This window comes from Myotis myotis, unplaced genomic scaffold, assembly GCF_014108235.1.
Source record: "Myotis myotis isolate mMyoMyo1 unplaced genomic scaffold, mMyoMyo1.p scaffold_m19_p_61, whole genome shotgun sequence".
Lineage (NCBI taxonomy): Eukaryota > Metazoa > Chordata > Mammalia > Chiroptera > Vespertilionidae > Myotis > Myotis myotis.
In genome coordinates, this window is record NW_023416370.1 from 282224 (window position 1) to 292270 (window position 10047).

Here is a 10047-nt window from a genome sequence, read left to right on the forward strand (position 1 = left end):
AAGACGGGCGGACACCCTCACAGGGGACTTGAGGCTCCTTCTCGGCAGAGGGGCCGGCCGGACGGGTGGGGCAGCCCCTGCAGGGAGTCACTTAGGGGGCTCAGCTGAGCCTGGGGTGACAACGTGCAGTGGCCCAGGGAGGACTCTGCTGGCCTTGAAAGGAGAACCAGAGGCCGAGGAGACACTGGCCAGTGGGTTTCCTGCTCTGAGGCCTGGGCGGCTGGGCCTGCCTGGGGCAGTGGGGTCTGGATGCGCCTGTGACCCTGGAGCCGGGCCTGCGGCAGCTCAGTCATCACAGACTGAGGAGTGAGGAGTGGGCCCAGGGCACCCCCAGGGCGGGAGGCGCTGGCCCCAGTCCCCACAGCCCCCTGTCCCTGCAGCCCGGGTCTCCCTCCCTCCCACCACGTAAGCACCACCCAGATGCTGACAACAGACATCACGGGGCCTGGGCAGCGCTGCGGGCTGGGCTGCGGGCTGCGGGCTGCACTCTGCCTTGACATCACGGGGCCTGGGCTGCGGGCTGCGGGCTGGGCTGCGGGCTGCGGGCTGCGGGCTGCGGGCTGCGCTCTGCCTTGACATCACGGGGCCTGGGCTGCGGGCTGCGGGCTGCGGGCTGCGGGCTGGGCTGCGGGCTCCGCTCTGCCTCGGCCGTTTCCTCTCCCCCAGGAGCTGCCCACCCAGCCCCCAGCCCCCAGCTGGAGGCTTTCACGGGGAGGGCAGCCGGGCCCACTGGGTCGGGTCCCTGCTAGGACTTCCAGCAGGACTGGGCCCTCTGAAGGAGCAGACGGGCCTGTGGGCCACATGGGGGTCTGGTGGGGAGGCCTCCTCTGGTCCCCATGCAGGGGGCACAGGGGGGAGGCCAGCTACGAAAGAAAAGGGAAGAATGAGTCACAGAGAAGCAGGGGCCCACGGTCTCCAGGCAGAGGTGACCTCCCTCCCCAGGGAGGGTCTGAGTGCGGAGGGGGCAGCTTTCAGCTCCCTGCCTGGGGTGCAGCCCAGCAGGCCCCCAGCTGAAGGCCCATTTCCTGGATTCCCTGCCTCACCCCCCCCAACCCCCCATTCCCATAGGGGCCCTGCTGGCCTGGGGCGCCAGAGGACCCTGAGGTTGGGGGGCCTCCTCCCCAGGCAGCAGGGAGGGCCTGCAGGCCAAGGCTCAGGGAGGAGCCTGTGGGGGCGGCTGGGCTGGAAGGCAGCAGTGAGGAATGAGATTCCCCTCCCAGCCTTGAGTTGGGGTCCTGGGGCCCCATGAATTATTTCTCTAAGGAAAACACCGTTGCCTGGTCTCCGGTTCACTTCCGGACCCTCCCGTCACTTTAAATCAACACTGAAGGCAGAGTTTGCCCGGACCTTCACCCTGCAGGCTTGTTGTAGGGGGTGGGGGAGAGGCGGGGGCGAACCACTGGTGGAGGGGGTGGCCAAGCCAGCTCCCCACTTCTGTCTCCCCTGGAGCCCCCGCAGGGGAAGAGTGGGGCGCAGACCGCACGTGGCCAGACGGCATCGCAGCCCATTCTCTCACCGCCCAGCTCGCGGCCCGACCCCTCGGCACCCCCCCTGCACGCGGACGTGACCCCCTCCGCACCCCCCCCCCCCCCCCCCGTCCTGGCTCCCAGGCAGGAGCCGCTGGGGCCCTGGTGGCCTGGACACACATCCACGGGCTGCGGGTCTGCAGGGCTCTCCCCTCCCGACTCGTCCCCCCAGGGACGGGCCACCCCTGACCATGCTCCCTTCCTCTCTGGGGCGCTGGGCCGAGCACCCTTCCCAGACCCGGTGCCCTGTCCGCCTCCTGCGCCGGCTCCATGGCCCGGCTCTGGGTGTTGTCTCCTACACACCGGGCCCCTCGCAGCCCCTGCTCACTGGAACCCCCCACCCTGCGGAACTGGAGCCCCTGCCCCTGCCGCAGGAAACCCCTCCGCACACCCGCCAGACGCCAGCTCCTCAGTGTGGACGCTCAGAGTTAGTTTCTGGGTGCTCTTCCAGGGGCACCTCACTCCCACACTGCAAGGGGGTCCAGACCTCGCCCCTGTGCCGTGGGGCCAACTAGCCGTGTGACTGTGGGCTGCTGTGCGCAAGGCCGGGAGTGGGGTGCCCGGGACCAGCGGGAGGCCCCGTGGAACAGAGGGACCAGCCAGGGTGCTTGGTGCACAGGCGCTTTTATTCACTTAGGCGGCAGGCCCTGCGCCCGCGGCCGTCACAGGCCGAACCACTGGGGGACGCCGCCCCGCCGGGGGTCCTGGCGCTGCCTCTGCCGCTGCTCCTCCATCACCGCCTGGAGGTCGTCCTCCGTGGAGCCGTCTTTGGGGCTCGGCTTCTCAGGGAAGAGATCTGGGAACGTGAAGGTCTGTCCGTGTGCCTACGGAGGGGGAGAGAGGCTGCAGCCGGCCACGCGGACAGGACCTTCCCACCTCCCCACCCATCTGCCCACCCGGGTCGTCGGACCCACAGTGAGGCTCTGTAACTCTCCCCATTGCAGTCTCTTTAGGTGTCTGCGAGCCGCCTGGGGGAGCGGGGCTGGAGGGAGGCTCAGGTGAACAGGGCTCCACCGTGTGCGGTGTTGCTTGAAACCGTTTCCATCCAAAATCCCCAACGGCCTTCACCCCACTGAGGACACCCCTCCCGGCAGAGCCCTAGCGACCCAACGCAAGCCACACACGAAGGGAAGCACAGGGCAGCAGCCTGCATGGGCTCGGCCCAGCTCTCCCATCTCACGCACGGCCCCCAAGTCCACCTGGACCCCCAGGCCCAGTGCCGGTGAGCCAGCCCCAAGTCCCTAGTCAAGGGCAGGAGAAGAGGGCACCCCAGACAGGTAGGGAGTGGGGGGCGGGATGGGGGGCACCGTATCTGGGAAATTCTAGTAGTGAAATCAGCAAAGCATGCTTGGTTCTTGCAGACCCTTGTTTTGCAAAGAAATCTGGATTGTGGGCGGCGGCCAAGGACAGGCTGACCCGGCCCCTGTGCCCCCCGAGAACGTGAGGTTCATGCATTCGGGTCACGTGGCGCGGGGCGCGGTGGTAGCCAGCCCGGGAGGATTATCTTACACGTTTCAAAACCTTTTTTTTTCCCTTTTATAAAATACCAAAGGGCAATAGTTTACATGCAAGGCTGACGGCTCAGAGCGGGGAGGGGGGTATGTTTAATATATCGAGGTGATTCTGCTGGTTTTCTGAGGTGGGGGAAACCCAAAATGACATTTTAAATATAAATACAAAGATGGCAGTTTGCAACAGCTTGGGAGAGGACAGGGGCTCGGTGAAAGGAATCCTGTTTCTCACCAGCGACGGCGTGTGGGTGCCGACAGCGGCCCCCTTTCCAGAGAATTCCCTGGCCCTTTCACAAGCCCCCCAGCCCGCAGAGAGGAGAGGGCGGCCGGACTGCGGAAAGTACAGGAGAGCAGGGGGAGGCCACGAGGCGAGGGGACCAGCCCAGGCGGCACCGGAGCCCCGGCCATTGTCTGCAAACCCGCGCCTGCAGGGCCCGCAGCACCCGCAGCACCCGCAGCACCGGCGGGCCACTCATTCCTGTGCGCTGTGTCAACAGCAGGCCCCGCGGCAGGTCAGCCACAGAGGCCCTCGCTGGAGCCGGACTCAGGGCCAGAGAGATGCTTATCAGGTTGTCAGAGGAGGAAAACATGTGGGTCTCCCACCCGGTGGGACCGGCTTTTCCCAGCAGCCGACTCAAAATAAATCTGATTTGTCTTCCTGATTGACCCTCTGTGTGCTTCATAACCGCTCTGTTTTTAGAAGCCCCGAGGGGGCCCAAAGGGACAGGCCGGTGAGGATGGGTGGCTGCGGCCGGGGTCCCCACCGCGGGGGACGGGACCAAGGAGGAACCCCTTCGGAGGGCATGGCCCCCCCTCGAGCGCTGCAGGCTGCGCCGAGCTCTGCAGGCTCTGGGGGTGGGCTGGGGGCTGCGCAAATGTCATTTGGAGCACCAGGGGCTGTGCCCGGCAGGGACCCTGGGATCCCAGTTGGGCGGCCGGTGCTGCTGCCTGGGGCTCACAAAGGCGTCGGCGCGGCAGCTGCAGACCCCAGATCTAAGTGCTCAGTTCGGTTTCCATGAGTGGGGTGGGGGTGGGGGCCGGGCAAGAATGCGGGGCCCGGATGACTCAAAAGCCACTTGTAGCCGTAGCTCCCCGTGAAGGGCCTCGTGGCGAACGTGGACATATGGGCCGTCCACCCGCCGCCGTGACAAAGACGGATGGCCGGGCCGACACCGAGGACACAGGCGTCTTTATGAGTCCAGCGGCGCCCCCCCACCCCACGGGCTGATTTTATGCACGGCAAATATTAGGCCAAATAATTACGGGGGCCCCGTTCAGGACAACAGCTGTGACTGTTTTTCAGAAAAGCTGCCACGCGGACGGGTCCCCTCACCAAGGGCCTCCCGCAGCAGCTGGGCCTGCGGCGGCTTCACCACAACGCTACTGCCATCTAGCGGCCGGCGCCGCGGCTCCACGCGGAGCTCCGACACAGAAACGGCCAACTGGAGCCCCCCCCACCCCCCAAACAGAGGGGCAGCTCCGGGACCCAGCGAGCAGGGCTGACCCGGGCCCTCGCAGCCTTGGGGTCGGAGGAAAGCACCTCTGAGAGCGGGAGAGGGACGCGGGACTGAGTGCTTGACTGTCCACAGCCCTGGGCTCGGTCAGTGCGGCTTGAGTGGCCGGACACCCCTGGCCAGGCAGGAGCCACAGGGGGAACCCGGGGACTGTGCAGGTGCCCACCACCCGATGTGCCAGGGGGGCTCTGGGCCAGGGCCCCCACAGGGACGGGCACCCGTGGCCGGCTCCCTCCCGCCTGGGAGCCGTCCCCGTGCAGGGCCCCGAGGCCTCGGCTCTGATCGCGGGGTCTGGTTTCTGTCAGAGCCCAAATCCCCGGGCCTGGGTGGGCCTGCTCTGCCCGCAGCCTGTTCAAAGTTCAAAGGCTCAACAGGGTGGCCCCCGAGAAGCTCTAAAGTGCCCGGCCCGCCCCTCCCACCAGCTTAACTGTGCTTTGAACCCCAGCTCCTCACGGATCTTGTTGTGGATTAGAGCGAAGGGCAGTGGACCTTGAGATCCTGCCCCTCAAGGCCTTCCTGGGCCCCGGGCAGCGGCTGCTGCACAAACACGGCCGGCCCCCGCCCCCCGAGAGGTCACTGCCGGTCACGGCGCCCCCCCTGTGCCCCTGCCGCCGCGGGGCACGCACTCACCAGCTGCACGTAGGCCACCTTGCAGTCCGGCTTCTTCACCCTGACGTTCCTGTGGTCCCTCTTCCTGTTGGAACCTGTCGGGGGGAGAAACCCTTGACTGCCAGCACGAAACTTTAAGTCCCACTAATCCAGGCGCCCACTTTCTAAAGAGACGGACCGGAGAGACTGGGTGCACGGGTGCCGCAGGGCACACCCCAAAGGCGGCCGTGCAATCTGCGGGCCGTGCTGGGGGCGCGAGCCAGACCCCTCTCTGCTAAAACCCCCAGCACAGGGCTTCTCGGTCAGCACAGCGGCTCCCGTGGCTCCTCGCCTCAGACCGAAGGCCTTCAGGTCCCCGGGGAGGAAGGGGGCCGGGGAGGAACGGGGCAGGCAAAGGGGTGAAGCAGCGCTCCGAGGGGCCTGTGAGAAGTGTGACCCTGGAGGTCAGCCCGGTGCCCTGTGCCGAGAGCTAGACCCACGGAGTGGCCGCAAGGGTGAGGTGGTCAGTGGCACAGGGGGCGGAGGGTCATCCCATACGTGCGACAGGGAGCAGCCCCGCCAGGCACCCACCATGCTGCACCCTGGTCCGCACGGCAGCCACGGGCACGCTGTAAATGCGCTCCAGGTAGTTCCTCAGGTCCACCCTGGTCATCCTGGGGGAGAAGGACAGGGGCGTGTGACTGGGCCGGCGAACAGCAGCCCGGCCTTTGGGGTGAGAGTCGCCGGGTGGCGGGGAGGACGGGGGCACGGCCTCCGCGGCCACATCAGGGAGAAGCCACGGCCGTGGCTAGGCTGGACCCCCCCAGGGCCAGCGACGGGCGCCTCCCATCACTCCCACTGCCACGTCAGCGTGGGGGTGACGGAGGGGCCAGGCCCCAGGCCCCTGGTCGTCCCACTCGCCCTCCCGCTGGCCCACGCTCATGAGAGGCCTGGAGGCCTCGCTAAGGGGAAGGCTCCCGAGGGAAGTGGCGGTCTGCGGGTGCCCCCTGGCTGCCGGAAGCCCGGACGGCCCAGCGTCCAGCCCTGGGGGGGCCCCGTCTGCAGCTTCCACCCCACTTCGAGGTCCTGACCGGCCCTTGCAGAAAGTGACTGTCCTTGGTGGGTGAGGCCCGTTCCCTTTTCGCCTTGAGCGCATCTGAAACTCGGGCCCCAGCCTCTCCTGCCCCTGCCAGCTCCCACGGGAGCGCGAGCCAAGCCTGGGCCCACCCCTGGGACAGGCACACCCTGATGTTCCGAGCAGCACCCTGCAGCTGTGGCGACAGGAGGCCCAGAGGAGCCCCCTGGAGGAGCTGCTCTGGGGACCAGGCCTAGCCTCTTGGGAAGAGCAGGGACTCGATTCGGCGGGAGGGGCAGGAGGGAAGCCCCCTTGGGCTGGCCCCAGCTTCCCCAGGTGCAGGGGGCCGGGCTCGGCCCCGCACACAGCAGGCCTCCGTCAACATTTGCAGAGCCCCCTGGGGCTGCGGCAGGAAGCCTCGCCCGCCCCATCCCCGCGGACTCACTCCATGGGGATCCGGAACTGCACCGTGTCCTCGGGCTGGGCTGTGCCAGGCCGCACCAGCTGAATGAAGAAGTTGGTGCGGAAGACACGGAGCTGCGGGTTGCCCAGCTGGTACAGGGGGTACCTGTGAGGGGGAGATGCGTGTCCACCGGGGGCCCAGAACGCCCCACAGGCCCCCATCTGCCCACCAGGCCAACGGGGGTGGGAAGCAACGGGGGCAGCTCTCTGCCGGCCACTGCCCCACGGCCCCCTTCACTCCCGCACATGGGCTGCCGACCTCTGAGGCCAACCTGCAGAAAGCGCCAGCCAGTGATTCAAGGAACAGAGCCACAGAGAACAGGCCCCAGCCCCCAGACAGGCAGGCGGCCCCAGCACAGCGGTCGCCATCCCAGGGTGGCCCCCACGGCAGGCAGGCCCGTGCGCCAGGTGAGGGGGGATGGAGTCAGCTCACGGGCACAGGCTCACCCCGCAGCGGGGACGGGTCCCTTGCACACCCCCTGGGGAGGAGGACGCCAGCTCCTCCAGGACAAGAGTGAAGACGCAGGGCTCGGGGTGCACGGTGTGTTCAGTTCCCCGCCCTGCCTCCTCCACCCCGAAATCCCCCAGGGTGGGCAGAGACCCACTGCCATCACTAAACGGACCCGGGCTGCGGGCCACACGGGCGGGCTGGGAGCCCAGGGCAGATCGTGGTGGAAGGTGAGTGCTGGGGGTCTCCCTGGGGCCCACCCACACCCTGGGACCACCTGCAGCACCCAGCACCGGAAGGGGCTCCCTGGGGCCCAACTCCACTCTGGCTCTTGCTTCCCAAGTCTGGGGGCGTGAGGAGGCCAGGAGGTCAGAGGTCCTGCTGGGGTGTCCTGAGGGGGGCCTGGCTGAGGCAGGAGCGGTGGGGGGACACCCCCAGGGCAGGGCTCAGGCCAGGACACCTGAACTGAAGGCTGGTACCATCAGACGGGTGTGTGTGTGTGTGTGTGTGTGTGTGTGACCAGGTTGCCTTTGTGCAGGGTTGGGCACCGGCAGGGGCGGGAAGGGAGCAGGTCTGAGGGTGCAGGGCCTGCTTGTTGTACCCCGAACTCCTCACGGGAGCTCAGGCTGACAGCGGGCCCCTCGTGGTGACCAATGGCAGCACTGCACGGGCCAGCGGCTGGCCCCCGGGTCACGTGGGAGTGCAGGGGCCCCGGCTCAGGCCTCCCACCCTCCAAGACCCCCATCCCCGCCTGGGGCCGGAGGGGGGCCGCGGAGCTGGGGGTAGAGAGGCCCCCCAGGCTGAGCACCAGGCCCGACCCCCCAGCTCAGAGCAACTCCTGCGCTGACCACCCTCCTGCAGGCCCAGCACCCGGGGGGCCCCCTGCCGCCCCCCCGTTTCGCAAGCACCTCGACCTCCCATCGCTCAGGCAGCGCCTGACTCTCCTCTGCTCCAAACAACGAGCTGGCTGCCCGCCAGGGCCCTCCCGCCCGGGCCCGCGGTGACTCATCCCCATCCCACCCTCTCCCCCGGCCCCGGCCCCCCGGCCCCCGGCCTCCCCTCCGGGCCCCGCCAGCCAGGCAGCACGTGCGCGCCAGCGGGGCCGCCCGGCCCCTTCCCTTCCCGCCTGCACGTCCCCGGCCTCCGGCCCGGCTGGCAGCTCCCCTCCGCGGGCCCCGCGCCTCCAGGCGCCTCCGGAAAGCAGCCCCTCCCGCCCCTCGCCGCCCGCACCGCCCCCGCCCGCGCGGAGACTGCCGGCGCCGGGGCCCGGGGCGGGGGATGGGGGCGCAGAGCGGGCCGGGGCGCGCGGACCCACCCGCACCCTCCTCCCGCGCGCGCTGCACTCGGTCGCGCCTCTGTCCACGCGCGGGCGGGCGGGGGCCCTCGTGGTCGGGGCCTGGGGCGCCCCGCGTGCACTTGGGGGGCGGCCAGGGCGGGGGAGGGGCCGCGATCGGGGGTGCGCGCTGCCGGCCCCCGCCCCTCCGGCCTGGGCCCGCGTCCCCTTGACCGTGACCCCCTCCCGCCCCCCCCCCGTGGGCCGCCCCCCCCCCCCGTGGGCCGCCCCACTCACAGCACGTTCCGCGCCATCGCCGGCTTCCGGTCCGCGGGCAGAGAGGCCGCGCGCGTGGCCCCGTGGCCTCCGCACAGCGCCCCCTGGTGTCCGGAGGGCGCGCCCCGCCCAGCACGGCTGCCCGGAGCCCGGAGCTCCCGCACCTGAGCACCCCCCCGCCCCCCCGCGCCGGCCAGGGGTCCCCGCCTCCCCCTCGCCTGTCCCCAGGCGGGCCTGGCCCCCTCTGCACCCCGCAGCCTGACACGCTCTGCAGGGCAGGGAGGGCAGGGCAGGGGGTCCAGCAAGCTCCAGGTGGGTGGGCATGCGGCCTGAGAGGGGCAGGCGCTGGGCCTGATGGCTGCTCCTGGAAGGGCAGGGGAGCCCCAGGGAGGCCCGGCCTGGGAGGGGCTGCAGGCCTCCCCCTGGGCGCGTGCTGATGGGAATGGCCCCAGTGGGCTCGCCAGGATGAAGGCGCAGTGAGGACAGGCCCAGGGGCAGGGTCGGGGGACTGGGCCCCAGCCTGCCTGCCTGCGGGGACAGCAGGGCTCCTGGGGGGACCGAGTCAGAAAAGCCACGTGGCCCGCGCCGGCTCGGCTCAGTGGGTAGCGCCTCGGCCTGCGGACGGAAGGGTCCCAGGTTCATTTCCGGGTCAAGGGCACAGGCCTGGGTGGCGGGTTTGGCCCCCGGCCTTTCCCTCCCTCCCTCCCTCTCCCTAAAAATCAATGGGAAAATGTCCTCGGGGGAGGATTAACAAAGGAACCCACTCTGGGGGCCAGGGGGAGGGGGGGCCGGAGGCCCGCTCCCTTTAGGAAGTGTGGCTGAGCCCTGTTCCAGCTGGAAGGCGAGATGTTACGTGCGGAGATGTGGCCGGAAATTGGGTTCGGCGTCGTGGGTGGCTGGCGGGGCGGTGGGAGACGCTGTGCTGGGTTTGGGGGCTCTGCTGCGGTGTGGACCCCTCAACACTCAGCCCTTGCCTCTCTGACGATCTGCCAGCTGAGCCTCCCCCAAGGCCTGGCGTTTCTGAGCACAGAGTGGGTCCCACGCTGAGGCAGCGACGCCCGGGGAGCTGCCCGCACTTCCTCCTGCCCCTCCGTGCCGGCTCCCCCAGGAGAGAGGTGCCCGCGAAAGCAGGCGCCCGGCTGCCTGCAAAGCCTGATAACACCGGTGGTGCTCATGCCGCCAGACCTGCCCCCTGAGGGGGGCTCCCTGGGTTTCTGGCCCCAGGGGGCCCCGGCAGGAAGCCAGCCAGCAGGGCCCGGTCCTGCGACCCTGTGCCATGGGTGGCAGTCTTGTCTCCGTGCCTCCCTCAGGGGCGAGGTGGTCCCCTTCTGGTCTGAAGGTGCGGTGGATGTCCGGTGACCCTGTGTGTGGCTG

The 10047-nt window shown here is 69.3% G+C and overlaps 1 protein-coding gene across 1 annotated transcript; it reads right to left on the reverse strand.

Moving 5' to 3' along the window:
- Nucleotides 1-2133: 2133 nt before the first annotated feature.
- Nucleotides 2134-8825, reverse strand: MRPL23 (mitochondrial ribosomal protein L23). The gene is made up of 5 exons (XM_036315811.1): nt 8695-8825; nt 6660-6782; nt 5731-5813; nt 5182-5255; nt 2134-2350 (listed from the first exon to the last, which is right to left on the reverse strand). Exons 1-5 carry the CDS (start codon nt 8709-8711, stop codon nt 2189-2191), a joined length of 459 nt encoding a protein of 152 aa, XP_036171704.1. The 5' UTR covers nt 8712-8825; the 3' UTR covers nt 2134-2188.
- Between the last annotated feature and the right edge of the window lie 1222 nt (nt 8826-10047).